General features: G+C 47.7%; 1 protein-coding gene across 2 annotated transcripts in view; it reads right to left on the reverse strand.

Annotated features, from left to right (window-relative positions):
* BCO1 (beta-carotene oxygenase 1) overlaps positions 1 to 21,237 on the reverse strand; it is a 51,007-nt gene that overhangs the window by 19,272 nt on the left and 10,498 nt on the right. The window contains exons 3-7 of one of the 2 annotated variants that reach the window (XM_010375150.2): positions 10,930 to 11,059; positions 8,493 to 8,640; positions 5,969 to 6,116; positions 2,792 to 3,015; positions 575 to 832 (exon numbers count right to left, since the gene is read on the reverse strand). In XM_010375150.2, the coding sequence (XP_010373452.2) occupies positions 575 to 832; positions 2,792 to 3,015; positions 5,969 to 6,116; positions 8,493 to 8,640; positions 10,930 to 11,059 (908 nt within the window). The remainder of the gene's footprint in view (positions 1 to 574; positions 833 to 2,791; positions 3,016 to 5,968; positions 6,117 to 8,492; positions 8,641 to 10,929; positions 11,060 to 21,237) is intronic. The other variant, XM_010375151.2, reaches the window with a different exon arrangement.

Consider the following 21,237-nt stretch of genomic DNA (forward strand, 5'->3'; position numbering starts at 1 on the left):
TGGCAGGCACCTATGTAATCCCAGCTACTTGGGAGGCTGAGGCAGGAGAATCGCTTGAACCCCGAAGGTGGAGGTTTCAGTGAGCTTAGATCATGCCAGTGCACTGCAGCCTGGGCTACAGAGTGAGACTCTGTCTCAAAAAAATAAATAAATAAATAAATAAATAAATAAATAAATAAATAAATAAAAGGACAAATAGTATGCTGTGTCAATTACATCTCAATAAAGCTGTTAAAAATTATGTACAATACGATTAAAAGGAAGAGTCATACACACACACACGCACACACAGAGACAGAGAGAGAGAGACTGGGAGACAAACATACATATCCACAATGATCATCTCAGGTAGCGGGTTTACAGGGATTTTTTTTTCCTTTTTACTTATCTATATTTTTTAAAGTTTTTATTATGAATTGGTACTACTTTGGAAAAAACAAGGAAACCTTTTTTTTTTCTTTTTCAAGAACAGTTCATTTTCGATTTCAATGTCAATCAAATAAGGGCCAAAGTAACTTCCCACCTGGGCCCACATCTCTCTAGAAAGAAAAGGGACCTCCTTGGAAGCCATTACCTTGTCCGCGTGGAGGGGCACGGCAAACCTCCTGAGGGTGGGGACCGAGGTGAGCCTGCTGTTCTCCTTAAAGTCCTGGTTCAGGTTGGCCAGGTAGAAGAGCTGGTAGAGGCTGTTGTCCTCGTAGGCAATAACGTCAAACACGATGCAGCCGTCCTCTTCATAGGCGTTGACGTGATGGAAGACCACCATGGCGTCTGTGTAAAACTTGGTCTGCACAGGCTGCCTGGTCCTTTGGTCGATGATGTGGATATAAGTCTGAAAAAGGACGCACACCAAGGGCTCAGCTCACCCTCTCTCAGTCTGGCACTGTGGCACCTGGGGACTGAACAAAACCCAGCTCCACCAGGCGCTAGGCTCAGGACTGTGTCCCCATTCTGCGTTCTGTGTCTACTCCACAACACCAGACAGGCAAAAGTGCCCCCCAAAATGAGAGCTGTTGATTGTATTTCCATGAGTGTATCTTTCACATGGAGAGGAGGGACGCTTTGCTGCCAGAGTCTTTGCAGTCACTAGGAGGACAGTGTTTGGAGAGACTCTCCAGCATGCATGGTCCCCTTGTTCCATTGTGCTGACATCCCAGCTCCCTGGCAATGACCAAGTTGGGGAGAATCTGCCAGGTGCCAGGTCCCATCTAAGACTGGAACCTTGGCAGGGTACAGTGGCTCATGCTGTAATCCCAGCACTTTGGGAGGCTGTGCGGGCAGATCACTTGAGGCCAGGAGTTCGAGACTAGCCTGGCCAACATGGCAAAACCCCATCTCTGCTAAAAACACAAAAAATTAGCCAGGCACGATGGCGCATGCCTGTAATCCCAGCTACTCAGGAGGCGGAGGCAGGAGAATCGCTAGAACCCAGGAAGTGGAGGGTGCAGTGAGCCAAGAATGTGCCATTGCACTCCAGCCTAGGCGACAAGAGCAGAACTCCGTCTCAAAAAAAAAATTCGCCAGACATTGTGGCACGTGCCTATAATCCTAACTACTCAGGAGGCTGAGAGAAGAGAAAAGCTTGAACCAGGAGGCGGAGGTTGCAGTGAACTGATACCGCACCATTGCACTCCAGCCTGGGTGACAGAGTGAGACTCTACCTCAAAAAAAAAAAAAAAAGAAAAAAGAAAAGAAAAACTAAAAGTGCATGTGAAGGCAGAGAAGGTGGAGTAACACTGTGCCAGTAGGTAGTGGTGGCTCCCTTCAGACATGGGGGTGGACGGGAGGCGGGGTAGGGGGAAGTGAGTTAGGGAGTATTTTATACATGGCTTTCTATACTTGTATATTGTTCGAATAGGCAACACAGAACTACTGGATATTTTACAAAAGTGAAGTGACAACAGCAAAAAAAAAAAAAAAAAAAAAAAAGAAAAGAAAAAGAAAAAAAAGAAAAAAGGCCAGGTGCAATGGCTCACACATGTAATCCCAGCACTTTGGGAGGGGAAGGGAGGAGGATCACTTGAGCCCAGAGTTTGAGGCTAACCTGGGCAACATAACAAGACCCCAATCTCTACAAATCAATGAAAAATTAGCCAGGCATAGAGACATGTGCCTCTGGTTCCAGCTACTTGGGGGGGACTGAGGTGGGAGGATTGCTTGAGCCTGGGAGGTTGAGGCTGCAGTGAGCTGTGATCGTACCACTGCACTACAGCCTGGGTGACAGAGCAAGACTCTGTCTCAAAAACAACAACCCCCCCCCTAAAAATACCTAACAAATAAATAAATACTGGTAATACATACATACACACATGCATATATACATATATTCATACACATGCACATACATGCACATATACATGTACACATATACATGCATACGTTGCATATACAAGCATGCAATACATGCATACATACTTTGAGCACTCAGGTGTACCTGAATGGAAGGAGAGGTTTCTATTGAACCGTCTGGTGGAACATACTGTCATTACAATGTCTAAACCTCTGGCAGCTACCACCCTAACGCTACAGTGGGGTGGAGGCTGGGAGGAGCCCAGTTCTCCATCAGGACTCATCACCGCATCAATGACTCATCACCGTGGGGGTACAAAGGCCTGGGGGTCATTCTGAAGGACCATCCAGCTTCAGAACTCGCTGGAAGGTGGGTAGACGCCTCTGGTAGCCTCCTCCCTTTTCCATGCCACTTCCTTCCCTTAACCTTCACCCTTCTGCAGACCGGCCTCCCTCCACGGGCAGCCAGCACCCACTGGGCTAGAGTCCAGCCAGACCTCACCTTCTCCTCCCTGTGGAAAGCCAGGCAGGAGGCCCAGCTCATTCTCCGGATGTATGCGGTTGCCATCTTGAGAATATCCAACCTGAAAGGCTGCTCAAGGAAGATGACATAGTTCTCGGTGACTCCAAAGCTGTGGTAGTAGCTTGGGGAGAGCAGGGAGCGGGACGGGATGGAGCAGAACACCTCCGTGTGCTTCCAGGGACTCTTCCCTTGCTTCTTGCCCTCTAGCAAGACAAAAAGCAAGCCTCAGGAATTGTGCAGGATATGGCTGGCCCCCTAAGACCACACCACCATCACCTACAAACTGACTTGATTGCTGAAAAGAACCTTTACATTAAATAGCAACATGTAGACAGATAGTGAGGTTGTTGCTGCAGCTGCTGCAGAGGACAAGGCTGAGACCTTCCACTCAGCACCCACCCCATATACAATCTGAAAACCACCGAACCAAGAGGGAGCCCTCCAGGTCAGGGGTCTTCAACTATAGCTTGGGGGCTAAATCCTGCCTCCAGCTGTTTGTTTTAGATAGAGTATCCCTCTGTTGCCCAGACTGGAGTGCAGTGGCACAATCTCAGCTCAATTCAATCTCTGCCTCCCAGGTTCAAGTGATTCTCCTGCCTCAGCCTCCCGAATAGCTGGTATTGCAGGCTCACGCCACCACGCTTGGCTAATTTTGCATTTTTAGTAGAGACAGGGTTTCGCCATGTTGGCCAGGCTGGTCTGGAACTCCTGACCTCAGGTGATCTGCCCGCCTTGGGGATTAGTGCTGGGATTACATGTGTGAGCCACTGCGCCCAGCCATGATTAGGGGTTTTATATAAATGCAGATAGTCAAGCTAGGCTGTAGGATGGCCATTTTATAGATGAGAAACTTAGGCTTAGTGGAATGGGCTATCATTATGGTCAGAGTCACAGGGTTAAGCCAAGAAAACACAGCTCCCTTCGCCTTCCTCTTCTTTTATCAGGGATTATGACTCTCATAGAGTGAAGGTAGAGAACAGAATAAAATAAAGCAGTCATCCATGTGCCTCACCCTGCACCCAAACACCGAAGGTGCTCAATACATGTTCAGTTTTCTTATTCCTCTGCAAGCATGAGTCACTCGCTGGTCAAAAGGCCTCCCCACCCAGGCCTGCGGCTGGCTTATAATGAGTTACCTGCAAACTTCCCCACCTCTCTTGTGGCCACCTGTACACCCTGTAAACAGCTGGCTGGTGGGAGGGATGCTGTGGGGTTGTGGGATAGTTATTTTCTTTATAAAACAAATGGAACACAGTGCAAACTGAAACAAAAAGCACTGTGGCCTGGGAGGAGCGGGTTGCGGCATGAGTCCCAGCGCCACCGCCAGCATGGAGCAGGTGCTCAGAGGATCTCTGCTTGCAGGATGTCAGTGGCTCCTGGGAGCTATGTGACTGGGGTGTGTCACCTGATCCCCTGAGCCTCACAGTCCTTCTCTGTAATACAAGGTGGCAAATGCAAATGCCTAGACAATCCCCAGGTATGGCATTCTAGGATTCTGAGCTTGACCCCTGTATCCCTTTACCGGCCTAATTAATGAGAGTTCTATTTAACAAGTACACTCCATGTACCTTTTGACCTCAGAGGCTCACCTCTCCAGGCAGAGCCTGGTAATTTGCTCAGGGGGCTCTACAAGACTATGGGGGATGGGGGAGCAGCAAGGATCACAGGCAGAAACTAGTTTTTCCTAAACTAGAAGGTCAGAGGAAGCACTGTTGTAGTTCTGCACTGTCTCCTGAGTCCTGTCAGCTGTCTTCACAGGCCTAAGTCTCCTGGGTGTGGTTCCCAGGAGGGTCCTGGACAAACATGGGCTAAGAACCTCCGCCTCCTCCCCCTTAGGATCATGCAATCACAGTCAGTCTGGGCTTTGCTCCAAGGTCCCAGCCCCACATGGAAGAGGTCCAGAAGGCCTGGAGAATAGGACAGAGATCTGGAGTGGATCCCAGCAGGGCTGAGCTCCCTAAACAGCCCTGGAACCCTGGCTGCAGGGGCTGGGAATGAAAATAGGTAGCATAACCTTACCATAGAAAGGTTTATCAGGAGACTGAAAAACTGAATGGATGGACGGATGAATCGATAAGTGGGTAGGTGGGTGCATGAATGGGTGGATAGTAGATAGATGGATGGATGGTGGGTGGATGGATAGATGGTGGATGGAAGGATGGTGAGTGAATAGATGGGTAGATGCAGATGGTAGATGGATGTTGGGTGGGTGGATGGATGGATGGTGGATGGATAGATGGATGGATGGTGGGTAGATGGATGAATGATGGATGGATGGGCAGGTGGGTGGCTAAATGGATGGATGGTGGGTAAGTGGATGGGTCGATGGATGGGAGAAAGGGTAGATGGATGAATGGATTCATGGTGGGTGGGTGAATGGGTGGGTAAATGGATGGTGGATGGATAGTGGGTGGATGGATGGATGGGTAGATGGTGTGTGGGTGGATGGATGAATGGATGGATGGTGAATAGGTGGGTGGATGGATGGATGATGGATGGAAGGGTGGGTGGGTGGGTAGCTCAATGGATGGATGGATGATGGGTAAGTAGATGGGATGGATGGGAGAATGGGTAGATGGATAAATGGATTCATGATGGGTGGGCAGTTGGGTGGGTAGATGGATGGTGGATGGATGGTGGGTGGATGGATGGATGGGTGGTGGATAGGTGGATGGATGGTGGGTGGCTGGCTAGATAAGTGGTGGATGGGTGGGGTGGACGGATGGTGGATGCGTGATGGATAGGTGGATGAATGGTGGGTAGATGGGTGGATGGATAGTGAGTAGATGAATGAACGATGGATAGATGGATGGTGAGTAGATGCATGAATGGATGGATGGTAGATGAATGAATGATTAGATGGTAAGTAGACGATGGATGAATGGATGGATGGTAGATGGGTGGATAAACTAATAAAATAATAACCTGGAGCCTAAACAAAAGGAAATTAAAATAGTAAAGGGATTTCTTTCTTCCAAGAGGAATCCCAGCAACTCCTCTTTTCTTCTAAAGGAAAGTACTGAGATCATGGTTATCTGAATAATCCATGGGAGAAAGTACCACACTGAGTCTTGTGTCATCAACGAAAAATGGAACTCTTCAGAAGGAGCCACCCTTGGCTGTTTGTGTTTTATTCGATTCCCCAGAGTGGCCTACCTGGTACTGTGGCAGGGATCTTAAAAATCACATATTTTGTCTTCCCCTTTTCCACAATGGATGTGCCCATGTTGAGAACATTTCCAGCCTCATCATAATGGGGATGTGACGTTGCCAGATTTACCGTCACGTATTTACGATAATCAACCTGCAAGATATGACACCTCCTGTTTTTTTTTTAAGTATTTATGATAATCAATCTGCAAGATATGACACCAACTGGTTTTTCAAAGGAGAAAGGTTGAAATCCTGTGAAAACGTGACTGATTCTAGCTTCAGAGAGATGAGGGATATTTTTGCACATCTGAAAACGATACAGAATTTGCTTTTAAAGACTTTCACTCTCGTGACCTGATACGACTTCACATGGGGATTTGAGGGGCTCAGACAGCTAACAGGTTGCAGGGGAGTTAGGGAGCTGGTATGCTTCTGGGGCTATCATTCCAATCCTGCTGCTTGACCTTGCTGGAATCCTCAACATGGAAACAAGATTCCTCACTGCAGAAAGATCTGAGCAATGACCTGGGCAGAGAGGTAGCCTTCGAGCTAATCTTGGCCACAGCTCTGACATTCTGGCTTAAATTCTGCCGTTTTGCATTGCATAGAAGCATAAATCTCTAGGCCTCTCTTAGAGGATTATTCTGGGAATGGAAAGGTTACAAAAACACTTGGTCAAAGTGAAGCTCGATGAACGAGCTGAATAATCACCTTCACTCTGCAATCCACAGCTGCAGAATGATGGAATGGCTGCAGACCAACCGTCTGCCCTTCCTTCCCTAGAAAAACACAACCTCCAGCCCAGAGTCAGATAACTCCATTCTCTTCCAGCATTTCCTCTCTGTAGCCTTGTGGAAAGTGTCATCAGTTGGAGTGATGCCATCTAGCTTAAAAGCAGCTGGACATAATTTCACAGCTAAGAAAAGCTTCATCTCTTTAACAGATCGTTAAAACGTATTGCGGAGACATCGGACTTTTGAACAGCCAGTTGGAGAAAATTGAAAGTGGGTCTATTGATTTTCACCGAAATGTTGACTTGATTCTTCCCAGGAAACGTATGTGCTTGGGCACTTATTTTTGTGCCCTAGCTTTTTGCCTAATGCCTCCCTCTTCAGGTCAATAGAAGGTAGGATTTCGCTGAGAATCGCAGGTGTTTCAACAGAGTCGTTCATTCAAATTCTCACTGAACTCCCTCAGTACCAAGAATTATGAACACAGTTATGGGTTGAATTGTGTCTTGCAAAAAGACAGCTTGAAGTCCTCACCCCAGGTATCTGCGAATGTGACCTTACTTGGAAATAAGGTCTTTATAGATGTCATTAAGTTAAGATGAGGTCATACTGCAGTGGGGTAGGCCCTAAAGCAATGACTTGCGTCTCTGTAAAAGGCAGAACATGGTTGGGCACGGTGGCTCACACCTGTAATCCCAGCACTTTGGGAGGCCAAGGCGGGCTGATCATGAGGTAAGGAGATCAAGACTATCCTGGCTAACACGGTGAAACCCCGTGTCTACCAAAAATCCAAAAAATTAGCTGACTGTGGTGGTGGGTGCCTGTAGTCCCAGCTACTCAGGAGGCTGAGGCAGGAGAATCACTTGAACCTGGGAGAAGGAGGTTGCAGTGAGCTGAGATCACGCCATTGCACTCCAGCCTGGGCGACAGAGTGAGACACTGTCCCCCCACCAAAAAAAAAAAAAAAAAAAGAAAAGGCAGAACATTTGGACACATAGACCTGTAAGGAGAGGCAGTGTGAAGACTGAGGCAGAGGCTGGAGGGATGCATCTACAAGCTGAGGAACACCAGGGGTTGCTGGCAACCACGAGAAACCAGGAAGGGGCCAGGGAGAATCCTCCTCTACAGCCTTCAGAGAGAGCATGGCCCTGCTGACATCTTGGTTTCAGACTTGTAGCCTTCAGAATTGTGGCACAGCAAATTTCTGTTTTTTTTTTTTTGGTTGTTGTTGTTTGTTTGCTTTTGTTTTTGTTTTGGGACATCTCACTCTGTCATGCAGGCTGGAGTGCAGTGGTGCAATCTGGGCTCACTGCAACCTCTGCCTCCCGAGTTCAAGCGATTCTCCTGCCTCAGCCTCAGAGTAGCTGGGATTGCAGGCACATGCCACCATGCCTGGCTAATTTTTGTATTTTTGGTAGAGATGGAGTTTCACCATGTTGGCCAGGCTGGTCTTGAACTCCTGACCTCAGGTGATCCGCCCATTTTGGCCTCCCAAAGTACTGGGATTACAGGCGTAGGTCACCATGCCCGGCCAATCTCTGTTGTTTAAAGCAAACTTTTTTGTAGGACTTGGTTACAGCAGCCCCAGGGAACTGAAACAGACACAAAGATAAAAACAACACAGTCCCTGCCTAGCATCTAGCACTAAGTGTGGCACTAGGGCATGGGATCCAACGGTGTTAGAGGAGGGACCCGTCTGGTGAGCTCCTTGCAGGCTGAGCAACCTCACCCCGGCAGTCCCCGACCCTCCCTTTCTTGACTCAGGAAGTGATGCTGGGTTACTTATGTGTTGATACCTTCTCCAGGGTTTCCAGAGTCTGTGGGTTGATTTTCCTGATGTAATTGGTCTCTGAGGTCGCATAGAAGTCTTCTCCGCACTTCATGATGTTGATCAGGCAGTTGTCTGTGAAATCGGGGATGGTGTGAGACAAGTAGGTGAAAGCTCTGGGGAGAAAAGCAAATCAAACAGAGTCAGTGGCTGTGTCCACCCAGCCAGAGAAGTCTGTCCTTGATGGCTTTAGTTTTCCTAAAACGTAAAAATGCTTTACTTCAACTAAGAAAGAGAAAGCAACTGGGTTCCAATGGGTCACCTGAGGAATCCTAAGAACTCAGATATCAAGTTCCCCAAAGATACCCCCAGGTTGAGTCAGCTAAGAAGTGAGTCAGCCAGAATGCCATGGTCACCCGCTGATCCCTCTTGGGCTCCCTGAATCCCAAAGGTCTCCGATATCAGAGCCAGCAAGACATACTGTTCCAAAGTATGTCAAGAAGCTCTACGGAAATCATACATGAACCCATAACGGCTCCCAAAGCCTAACAAGGCAGCTGATATTGGCTTTGCCAGGAACGTGAGTCCACCCTGGTTATCTCGAATTTATCCAGGAAATTAGTTTTTAATTTAAAAAGGAAAACAAACTAATTATGAGTTAAGAACACATAGCTCATTTGCTCAGAAGGTACACTCAAAGCAAGAAGAAAGAAAAACCAGAGGGGTTTATTGGTGGTGAAATTGGCAAATCCTGGATCGGTTTACTGGGGAGTGCTCCTCCTACTGGCAAATACTGGAACAACAAGGAGGATTGGTTCTAGGACCTCCAGGTCCTGGTTTTAAATTAGTGATTGTGGTATCTCCCCTACCAGGTAAGTATGGTTGTTTGAAATTCGTTTGCTCCTTCCTCCTCCTTTCCCACTGACTCCTGCCCCACACCTCCTATTTGAAAATGTGAATTCAGTGCTTGCTCTGAGCCAGCCCTAGAGCTGGATACTGGAATGGGAGAGATGGCTTCAGTTCTCTAAAAAGCAGAAGCAATCTTCCATCTCTGGGCCAGTCTACCCTTCAACGCTTTCGTAACTCTTCTATGTCTAGAGAGTTTCAGAAAGAAGATACTGATGGCAGGCCAGATTCGCTCGGGCTGGAGTACAGTGGCTGGATCTCAGCTCACTGCAAGCTCCGCCTCCCGGGTTTACGCCATTCTCCTGCCTCAGCCTCCCAAGTAGCTGGGACTACAGGCCCGCCACCTCGCCCGGCTAGTTTTTTTTTTTTTTGTATTTTTTAGCAGAGACAGGGTTTCACAATGTTAGCCAGGATGGTCTCGATCTCCTGACCTCGTGATCCGCCCGTCTCGGCCTCCCAAAGTGCTGGGATTACAGGCTTGAGCCACACCACGCCTGGCCAAATATGTAACACATTCTTACGGATCCTAACCCAGATTATTTAAAATGTATGCAGTGGCCAGGTACAGTGGCTCATGCCTGTAATCCCAGCACTTTGGGAGGCCAAGGTGGGTGGATCACCTAAGACCAGGAGTTCAAGAGCAGCCTGATCAACATGGTGAAACCCCATCTCTACTGAAAATATAAAAATTAGCTGGGCGTGGTGGTGGGTGCCTATAATCCCAGCTATTTGGAAGGCTGAGGCAGGAGAATCGCTTGAACCTGGGGGGGCGGAGGTGATGGTGAACTGAGATTGCACCATTGCACTCCAGCTTGGACAACAAGAGTGAAACTCCGTCTTAAATAAATAAATAAATGAATAAAATGAAATGAAATAAAATATATACAGCAAAAAATCTCTCCCTCTCCTCATCACCCATCTGCCCCACGTCCCCTACGCATCCTTTTGTAGTTTCTTTATGCATGTACAAGCAAAATTTAATCTAGCTTTCTTCCTGCTTTTTCACACAAAGTACATCTTATAACAGGCTCTTTCTACACCTTCCTTTTTTTTTTTTTTTCACTTAGTCTATCTCAGAAATGTTTCTGCAGAGCACAAAGAGAACATTCCCATTCCTTTTTACTTCTACATGGCATTTTCTTGTACAGTTTTACTGTTATGGATTTAACCACTCCTCTTTTAATGAACATTTGGGTTGTTTTCAGCTACTTGTTATAACAAATGATGCAGCCATAAATGACAAATACCTGCTGCATGTGTCATTTTGTATGCAAGCAATAGATCTCTAGGCTGAAGGGAATGTGCCTTTGTAATTGACAGATGATTACAAATTCCTTTCCCACCAGCCATGTGGGAGGGCTTCTAATAATCTGTCAAATGCTCTTAGCCTCTCTGGCAGTCAGTGATCAACAACTGTGTAGCACCTCTGGTTAAAGGGCAGTCATGTGGAGTTTTCATGCACCCTAACAAGAATTGTTAGAGGAGGAAATGCTGGTTGTTTCAGCCATCAAGGAGAGCAAAAGGCATGAAATTTGCTCAGATTTAAAACAGGCAGTTACTTGGAAAATATGTTTTTGCAGGGGTCCGGATAGGCCATTGTTCCAAATTCAGACACCACAATCCTGTTTGCCTCAATATTGGCATTGTAGGTATCGCTTCTCAGGTATTTGCTCCTGTAATAGATTTCACCTGCAAGAGAAGAACCAGAATATTCTCAGGCTGACAGCTTTACAGGGCTTTGAAATCAATGTCAGTTAGGGGTTTTATTGGGGGAAGGAGGTGGTTATTTCACCAGGACAAGCTCACTTAGTACACAGGGCTGATACAATTAGCATTTGAAATATAATTTTTAAAATTTAATTATTATTATTATTATTTGAGTTTTGCTCTTGTCGTCCAGGCTGGAGTACAATAGTGCAATCTCGGCACACTGCAACCTCCACCTCCCAGGTTCAAGTGATTCTCCTGACTCAGCCTCCCAAGTAGTTGGGATTACAGGCACGTGCCACCACACCCAGTAAATGTTTGTATTTTTAGTAGAGATGGGGTTTCACCATGTTGGCCAGGTTAGTCTCGAACTCGTGACCTCAGGTGATCCGCCCACCTCAGCCTCCCAAAGTGCTGAGATTACAAGCATGAGCCACCGTGCCCGGCCTGGAATATAATTTTAGACACACATTTTCTCACTCCTGACTCAGAACAGTATGGCCAGATAGGTAAATGTTACGGTTTCGATGTTTTGTTCCTTCCAAATCTCATGTTGAAGCCTCTGATGTTGGAGGTGGGCCTAGGAGGAGGTGTTTGGGTGATGGGGTGGGTCCCTCATGAATGGCTTAGTGTTGTCGTGGTGATGAGTGAGTTCTCACTCTATTAGTTCATGGAAGATCTGGTTGTTTAAAAGATCCCTCCCTCCTCTCTCTTTCTCTTTCACCATGTGACTTGCCTGCTCCCCCTTTGCCTTCCACCATGAACCAAAGCTTCTTGAGACCCTTGCCGGAAGCCAAACAGAGGCTGGTGCCTTGCTTCCTGTACAACCTGCAGAACTGCGAGCCAAATAAACCTCTTTCCTTTATAAATTACCCAGTCTCAGGTATTCCTTTATAGCAATGCAAAATGTGCTAATGCAAAATATGCCTGTTCTTAGTTCCATTTTCCATAGGAGAGAACTGAGGCTCGGAAACATTCTATCGCCTTGCCCAGGGTCACCCGTCAGAGAGTGCTGACCAGGAATCATTCATCCCTTCCACCCTGTTTGTGTCCCTCCAGGGAAGGGGCAGAGCTGGAGGACTAATCTAGAAGGCTGCGTATGTGGGGTGGGTTTCCCCAAGGCCCCGTTCAGTCCTGGGAGCCCTGCCTCCAGAAGCCTAGTTTATCACTTCAGTCTGTCTGGAGTAACGTTTGATAGTGAGGGCAACCAGGAGGTGACCTAATGCCCAATCCTGCATACCAGTAGAGGGTCAGACCTGTGTTCACTGTGTAATTTATCCAGATTCTTCCGAGAGTCTAACTCATGGCATAAATCTCTTGACCAGTCCATTGAGACCAATCTGAAAATATACCAGATGGTTCTAGACCTGTGTTAGTTTTCTGTTGCTACCGTAATGACTTACCCCTCACTTGGTGGCTTTAGACAACACATATTCGTTATCTCAGAGTTTGGAAGAAAGTCTGAAATGAGAATTACAGAGCTAAAATCAAGATGTCCACAGGGCTAGTTCCTTCTGGAGGCTCCAGGAGAGGTCTGTTCCACGCTTTTTCTAGCTTTGAGAAGCTGCTGCCTTCCCTGGCTCATGGCTGCATCACTGTGACCCCTGTCCCCTGTCCCAGTATCACATCTCCTCTGAGGCTGACCCTCCTGCTTCTCTCTTGGGATTACATTGGGTCCATCCCTAATGTCAGATCACCTCCCCCATCTCAAGATGCTTCACCTAATCACATCTGCAAAGTATCTCTCTCTCTCTTTTTTTTTTGAGATGGAGTCTCACTTTGTTACCCAGGCTGGAGTGCAATGGTGGAATCTCGGCTCACTGCAAGCTCAGCCTCTCTGATTCAACTGATTCTCCTGCCTCAGCCTCCCCGATTTGCTGGTGTTATAGGCATGTGCCACAATGCCTAGCTAATTCAAAAAATATTTTTAGTAGAGACAGGGTTTTGCCATGTTGGTCAGGCTGGTCTCGAACTCCTGACCTCAGGTGACCCACCTGCCTTGGCCTCCCAAAGTGCTGGGATTACAGGCATTTGCCTGGCCTGCAAAGTTTCTTTTGCTATGTAAAATAACACATCTAGGCCGGGTGCGGTGGCTCACGCCTGTAATCCCACCACTGTAGGAGGCCGAGGCAGGTGGATCACTTGAGGTCAGGGGCTTGAGACCAGCCTGGCCAACATGGTGAAACCCTATCTCTACTATAAATGCAAAAATTAGCTGGCATGGTGGCGCACCCTTGTAATCCCAGCTACTCAGGAGGCTGAGGTGGGAGAATTGCCTGAACCCAAGAGGCAGCGGCTGCAGTGAGCGGAGATCGCACCACTGCACTACAGCCTGGATGACACAGAGAAACCCCATCTCAAAAACAACAACAACAACAAACCCACATCCATGGATTCCTCCTGGGGCAGGGGTGAGACGAGGTCCTTCCCAGCTGGGAATAAGTCAGGAGAAGTTTCAGGGAGGAGGTGGTGCATGAAATAGCTCTTAAAGGATGCGTAGAATTTGACTGCAATATGCTGGGGAGAGAGGGCAGAGCTGTCCGGTTCACCCACTAAGAGGTCCGTAAGCAAAGGCCCAGAGTTGGGAAAATGCAGATTCCTTCTTGCAGGCACTGAGTCCAGCTGGGCTGTAACATTAGAGAGGGATTTGGAGGACAGGAGTGAAATGAAATTGGGAAATGGGTTGGGGGGTCCTACTGGGTTTGCAGGCCTGATAACTTGTTCTTTTTTTCTTTTTTGAGATGAGTCACTCTGTTGCCCAGGCTGGAGTACAGTGGTACGATCTTGGCTCACTGTAACCTCCACCTCTCAGGTTCGAGCGATTCTGCTGCCTGAGCCTCCCGAGTAGCTGGGACTACAGGCACGTGCCACCATGCCCAACTAATTTTTATATTTTTAGTAGAGACGGGGGTTTCACCCTGTTGGCCGGGCTGGTCTCGAACTCCTGAGCTCAGGTGAACTGCCCGCCTCGGCCTCCCAAAGTGCTGGGATTACAGGCATGAACCACCGCACCAGCCCTGAGAACTTTTTTGGTGGGCAATTTGAAACCTCAGGGTGGGGTCCAAAGGAGGCAGTGTTTTATTGTCTTTTGCTGTTAATTAGCAAATGACATTATGATTTTTTTCCTTTTACAGAACACATTTCTTTCTCGTGGTATAATATGTGCTTCCAATGTTGGTACAATTATAACACACGGAAAAGCCAAGCCTGGGACATAGTGACATTGCATTCCAATAAGCAAAAAGTTGACCTCAGAAATGTGCATCATATATTGACTGCCACAGGATGGGTTTAGAGGAAACAACATGTTTCCAAGAAATTCTCGCCCAGTGCCTTTTGTTATTTTAGGAAAAGGAAGCTAGTACTAAGAGCCACCATTGGTCGAACACCGGTATGCTAAACACTGCTGGGCACTTTATGTGTGTTATCCGGTTTCATACTCAACACTGGAAGCAAGTAGAATACTCCAACTAGAAATGCATTTGCTGGGAAAAAAAAAAAAATCGACCATTCGCAGTGCCTCATGCCTGTAATCCTAGCAATTTGGGAGGTAGAGACAGGTGGATCACTTGAAGTCAGGAGTTCAAGACCAGCCTGGCCAACATGGGGAAACTCCATCTCTGCTGAAAATACAAAAAAAATTAGCTAGGGCAGTGGACACCTGTGGTCCCAGCTACTCAGGAGGCTGAGGCAGGACAATGGCTTGAACCTGGGAGACGGAGTTTGCAGTGAGCCAAGATCATGCCACTGAACTCCAGCCTGGGCAACAGGGTGAGACTCAGTCTCAAAGATAAATAAATAAATAAATAAAGGCATGGTGGTTCAGCCTTTACTTATTTATTTAATAAATCCTGTAATCCCAGCACTCTGGGAGTCTGAGGCAGGCAGATCACAAGGTCAGGAGTTCGCGACCAGCCTGGCCCATATGGTGAAACCCTGTCTCTACTAAAAATACAAAAATTAGCCGGGCATGGTGGCGGGCACCTGTAGTCCCAGCTACAAGCTACTTGGGAGGCTGAGGCAGGAGAATCGCTCAAACCCAGGAGGCAGAGGTTGCAATGAGCTGAGATCACGCCACTGCACTCCAGCCTGGGCGACAGTGAGATTCCATCTCAAAAAATAAAAAATAAAAATAAAATTAAATAAATAAATAACATAAAGTCATTTGTTAATTAGCAGCAAAATAAAGCAAGATCTAAACAGTGCTTACAGGTTCCAACTTTTTAACCAAATGAAGTACAAAGGGCTTGGGTACTCACAGCCCTGCAGACTCATTTCCCAGCTAATAAAATTGAGGCACAGAGAGGTTAAGCAGCTTGTCTTAAGCCACACAGCTAGCGAATGGTAATCTGGATTCGAAGGCCAGAAATGAGCGTCTAAAGCTGGCCCTCTTAACCAAGATCCTAACACAGCAAGAACAATCAGTTTGACTATTCTGTCGGCACCTTGCAGTTGAAATCACTCCTACAGAAATGTGCAGCTTGATGAGGTCCAGCCTGCTGCTGTTTCACAAAAGGGACCTACCCACCCAAACTACATCCTGATCAAGAAACAGGACCCAGGGCCAGGTGCAGTGGCTCATGCCTGTAATCCCAGCAGTCTGAGAGGCCCGGGGGGAGGATCACTTGAGCCCAGGAGTTCAAGACTAACTTGGGCAGCATGGCGAGACCCTATCTCTACAAACAATACAAAAATCAGCGGGGCGTGGTAGTCCCAGCTGCTCAGGAGGCTGGGGCGGGAGGATCACTTAGCCTGGGAGGTCAAGGCTACAGTAAGCCAAGATTGCACCACTGTACTTCAGCCTGGGCAACAGGGCAAGACCCTGCCTCAAGAAAAGAAACAGGACCACAGCAGGCCCCTGAGCGCTAGCCTCGTATATCCACCTGGTCACTAACCTCTTCCCTCTGCAGGGTAACTGCTATCTTGGCTTTAAAGAGTTTCAATTTGTTTTATTCTAGGGGTTGTGTTTCCATGTCCGTTGCCAAAGGATTTTTTTTTTTTTTTTTTTGAGGCGGAGTCTCGCTCTGTCGCCCGGACTGGAGTGCAGTGTCCGGATCTCAGCTCACTGCAAGCTCCGCCTCCCGGGTTTACGCCATTCTCCTGCCTCAGCCTCCCGAGTAGCTGGGACTACAGGCGCCCGCCACCTCGCCCGGCTAGTTTTTGTATTTTTAGTAGAGACGGGGTTTCACCATGTTAGCCAGGATGGTCTCGATCTCCTGACCTCGTGATCCGCCCGTCTCGGCCTCCCAAAGTGCTGGGATTACAGGCTTGAGCCACCGCGCCTGGCGCCAAAGGATTTGAGTGTACATTCCAGTGGCAATGACTCCCACCTGTGCACTTGGATGGACACAGTGACAATAATAGTAACACTAATTATAAGAAAGTTGAGGGGAGGCATGGTGGCTCAGGCCTGTTGTCCTGGCACATAAGAAGGTGAGGCTAGGTGTTTGAGACCAGCCTGGGCAATGTAGGAAGCCCTCATCTATTAAAAAAAAAATGCTGGGTGTGGTGGCCCATGCCTGTAATCCCAGCACTTTGGGAGGCCAAGACGGGCGGATTACCTGAGGTCAGGGGTTCAAGACCAGCCTGGTCAACATAGCAAAACCCTGTCTCTACTAAAAATACAAAAACAAGAAAAAATTAGCTGGACGGGGTGGCACACACCTGTAGTCCCAGCTACTTGGGAGGCTGAGACAGGAGAATTGCTTGAACCCTGGAGGCAGTGGTTGTAGTGAGCCAAGATTGCACCACTGCACTACTGCCGGGGTGACAGAGGGAGACTCCATCTCAAAGAAGGAAAAAAAATACAATAAAATAAATTGAGGGACATCATGAAAGACCTGCTAGTTCCTCCTCCAGTCTTCAGGAGGTTATTTGTGTTCCTAAGAGACAGACAATCATCTACCCTTTACGCAGACATCTTTCCAGGGGTGGTTACTGTGTGAATAATTGTTACTGAGATACTTCTTTCTTCTTTCTTTGTGAGACAGGGTCTTGCTCTGTCACCAGGCTAAGTGCAGTGGTGCAATTACAGATAACTGTAGCCTCAATCTCCCAGGCTCGAGTGAGCCTTCCACCTCAGTTTCCCAGGTAACTGGGACTGCAGGCATGTGCTTCCATGCCTGGCTAATTTTTTGTTTTTTGTAGAGATGGGATCTTGCTATATTGCCCAGGCTGGTCTTGAACTCCTGGACTCAAGTGATCCTCCCGCCTTGGCATCCCGAAGTGCTGGGATTACAAGTGTAAGGCACCGTGCCCAGCCTCACTGAGATATTTCTGTAGGGGGAGATTTATTCCTGGGCAGCAGAAAGAAATATGGAGGAACAGTTAGGAGCTTGAGCTTTGTGGCTGACCAAACCCTGAGTTCATGCTTTCAGCCATTACTTATTAAGTGCCCTGATGGGCCAAGAGTGAAAACATAACAATGAGCAGAACGGCCAGGATTCCTGCTGCTGAGGAGGCTCAATCTCCACATGGATATGAATCCTGGCTTCATCATGTACCAACCATGCACTTGACCTTGGTCAGAGTCAAGAATCTGTCCCCTGCACTGTGACATGAGGATTGTGACACATTCCTTGCAGAGTCATGTGACATTTGAGGCTTGCAAAGCACTGTGCACAGGGTAGGTGCTCAAGAAAAGCTGTGTAGAGTATTGAGATGCAGTAGACAGAGTGATCAAGGCTTCGGCTCTACATTTCATCTCATCCAGGTTGGGTGACCTTGGACAGGTCTCTTAATCTCATTGAGCCACAGTCCCCTTGACTGGAAGTTGGGAATCACGTAGTCCTCCCCTTCTAGGTGGGCAGTTTTTCATTTTTATTTTTTATTTTTGAGATGACATCTTGCTCCGTCACCCAGGCTAGAGTGCAGTAGTGCGATCTTGGCTCACTGCAACCTCTACCTCCTGGGTTCAAGCAATTCTCCTGCCTCAGTATCCTGAGTAGCTGGGATTACAGGTGCCTGCTACCATGCCTGCCTAATATTTGTATGTTTAGTAGAGAGGGAGTTCCACCATGTTGGGCAGGAGGGTCTTGAACTCCTGACCTCAAATGGTGAGGTGGGCAGTTTTAAATGAGATGAGGTGATGTAAGGTGTTCTGCGCATTGACTCACAGCATGCACTTGGTAAACAAAGGCTGTTGAAACTGCATTGTCCAAGAAAATCCGGGTGGCAGGCGGACTCACCTGCAGGTGAGCAAGGCCACACATACTCACTGGTCCTCAGCTACGTGCTGCACGGAGACAGAGGCCCACTTAAGGCCACCCTGATCTCCCCCTTGAGCCAGCCTGCCTTTCACTGGTTACTCTTGCTGGGAGTCACCACCCACAAGGCATTGGCTAAGGTGCTTGACCCAAAATGTTGAATTCTGTTCACTTGAAATATTGACTGGGTGCTGTGGCTCATGCCTATAACCCCAGCACTTTGGGAGGCCGAGGCAGGTGAATCACCTAAGGTCAGTTCAAGACCAGACTGACCAACATGGTGAAACCCCGTCTCTACTGAAAATATAAAAATTAGCTAGGCATGGTGGTGAGCGTCTGCAATCCCAGCCACTTGGGAGGCTGAGGCAGGAGAACTGAGCCTGGGAGGTAGAGGATGCAGTGAGCTGAGATCACACCACTGCAATCCAGCCTGGGTGACAGAGTGAGACTTCATCTCAAAAAAAATAGAAAGAAAGAAGGAAGGAAGGAGGGAGGGAAGGAGGGAAGGAAAGAGAAAGAAGAAAGAAGAAAGAAAAGAAAAGAGAACACCCAGGCTGGTTGGTGGACAGGCTGCCCATTTCCTATAAACAGCCAGCCCCAGAGCATGGAGTGCCTGGTGACCACAGGAAAATGTGTGTCTGGAATTACTCAAGGCTGACCCTGGACTTTGAGGTTGAGATTAAAGAAGGAGCCTGCATGCATTCCCTAGCAGCCTGCTTTCGGGAGAGCCCAATTAGCCACATTCCTTCTGAAGGGACATACGCAAACAGACGTGTTCCTGCCTGGGATCTTCTAGAACTAGGTCAAGTTTGATATTTTGGGGAAGAAGGGAAGATATATATATACATACACACACACACACACATGCACACACACGTGTGTGTGTGTGTATATAAAAGCAAACTTTCCAATGTTCCAATCCTGCTGGGACAATTACTTTGCCCATTAATTGTATTGGAAAATTAACAAATATCATAAATGAGGGAGACTTGAAATCACTCTATGCCTGCTTTATAAATCTCTATGCCTGCTTTATAAAAATTTTTTCTTTGAAATAATTTTAGATGTACAGAAAGGAGTGTTCTTGTACCCTTCACCCAGCTTCTCCCTCTGTACTCTGCTTTTTTGGTTCACATCTTTGATATTTTTGAAATGTTTTTATTTTTATTTATTTACTTTTTTTGAGACGGAGTCTCGCTCTGTCACCCAGGCTGGAGTGCTGTGGCCGGATCTCAGCTCACTGCAAGCTCCGCCTCCCGGGTTTATGCCCTTCTCCTGTCTCAGCCTCCCGGGTAGCTGGGACTACAGGTGCCGCCACGTTGCCCGGCTAGTTTTTTGTAGTTTTTAGTAGAGACGGGATTTCACTGTTAGCCAGGCTGGTCTCGAACTCCTGACCTCAGGTGACCCACCTGCCTTGGCTTCCCAAAGTGCTGGGATTACAGGCTTGAGCCACCGTGCCCGGCCGAAATGTTTTTATTTAAAATTTTTTTTTAGATAAGTTCTCACTCTGTCACCCAGGATGGAGTGCAGTGGTGTGATCTCAGCTCACTGCAGCCTCTGCCTCCAAGGCTCAAATGATCCTCCTGCCTCAGACTTCTGAGATGCTGGGACTATAGGTGTGCACCGCCATGCCTGGCCAATTTTTTGATTTTTAGGTAGAGACCAGGTCTCACTATGTTACCCCGGCTTGTCTTGAACTCCTCTGCTCAAGGGATCCTCCCACCTCAGCCTCCCAAAGTGCTGGGATTATAGGCGTGAACCACAACCTCTGGTTCCCTCTTTGTTTGTTTGTTTTTTTTTTTAGAGCATTCACTTCTGGTGGCCTCTGCTGAAGGCCACAAGCTATTTTCTGTCTTTTTGTTTCTTGCTCCAAAGTCTTTTCTCTAAGTTAGATGTTTGGTCTTAAGCACCTAACCCGCATCTACACTGGAATCACCTGGGTGCTTTAAAAAAATTACCAAAGGCTGTTCACTAGCCCATGGTTCTTTTGATTATGAGTATTAATAACATGGTCTCGGTTAGGCCTGGGCAGCCAGGCTGGAGGCCCATTGTAGAGGGATTGTCAAACCTCAGCGGGCTCGGGGTCACCTGGGAAGAGTGTTACAAACACCAACACTGTCTCTATCTTTTAGGACTATGACGCACTCAAGCCCTGTGCAGCTTTCAGGGTTCAAAGCTTTACTGAACGGCCGGGTGCGGTGGTTCACACTTGTCATCCCGGCACTTCCGAAGGCCCAGGCGAGTGGATCACCTGAGGTCAGGAGTTCGAGACCGACCTGGAGAACATGGCAAGACCCTATCTCTACTAAAAACACAAAAATTAGCCAGGCATGGTGGCTCATGCCTGTAATCCCAGCTACTCGGGAGGCTGAGGCATGAGAATCACTTGAACCTAGGAGGCAGAGGCTGCAGTGAGCTGAGATCGTGCCACTGCACTCCAGCCTAGGCAACAGAGTGAGACTCCATCTAAAAAAAAAAAAAAAAAAAAAAAAAAACGAAAGCAAAAACAAAAAGCTTCATTGAGAAAGGAGGCACACAAACCAACTTTTGAGAGTTATTGGCTTTGTGTTTTCAGCATATCAGGGACCCCAACTTCCCCATGTGTTCTCTTCTGAATCCGCTAGAATGGAACTGAACATTTCTGGTGTATCTTCCCACTGTTAGACCATGGGGTGCCACGGACAGTCCTAGAGGAGAGGATAGATGAGGCCAGGCTGTGCCACACCAGCATTGGCAAGCTGGCAGCACTGAGAGGATTGGGCTGGAGAGACGGGGAGGCAGGAGCTGGTGGGAAGGGGGAACAGGGCTGAATTGCACAATGGTTAGGACTTGGGATTCTGAAGCTAGAGAGTATTGCGTTTATATCTGGTCTTTACCAACTCTTAGCTGTGTGCTTCTGGGTAAGTGACTTGGCCTCTCTGGGACTTAGTTCCTCATCTCTAAAATTGTGGTAGT

Source organism: Rhinopithecus roxellana, chromosome 20, assembly GCF_007565055.1.
Source record: "Rhinopithecus roxellana isolate Shanxi Qingling chromosome 20, ASM756505v1, whole genome shotgun sequence".
NCBI classification, from domain to species: Eukaryota; Metazoa; Chordata; class Mammalia; order Primates; family Cercopithecidae; genus Rhinopithecus; species Rhinopithecus roxellana.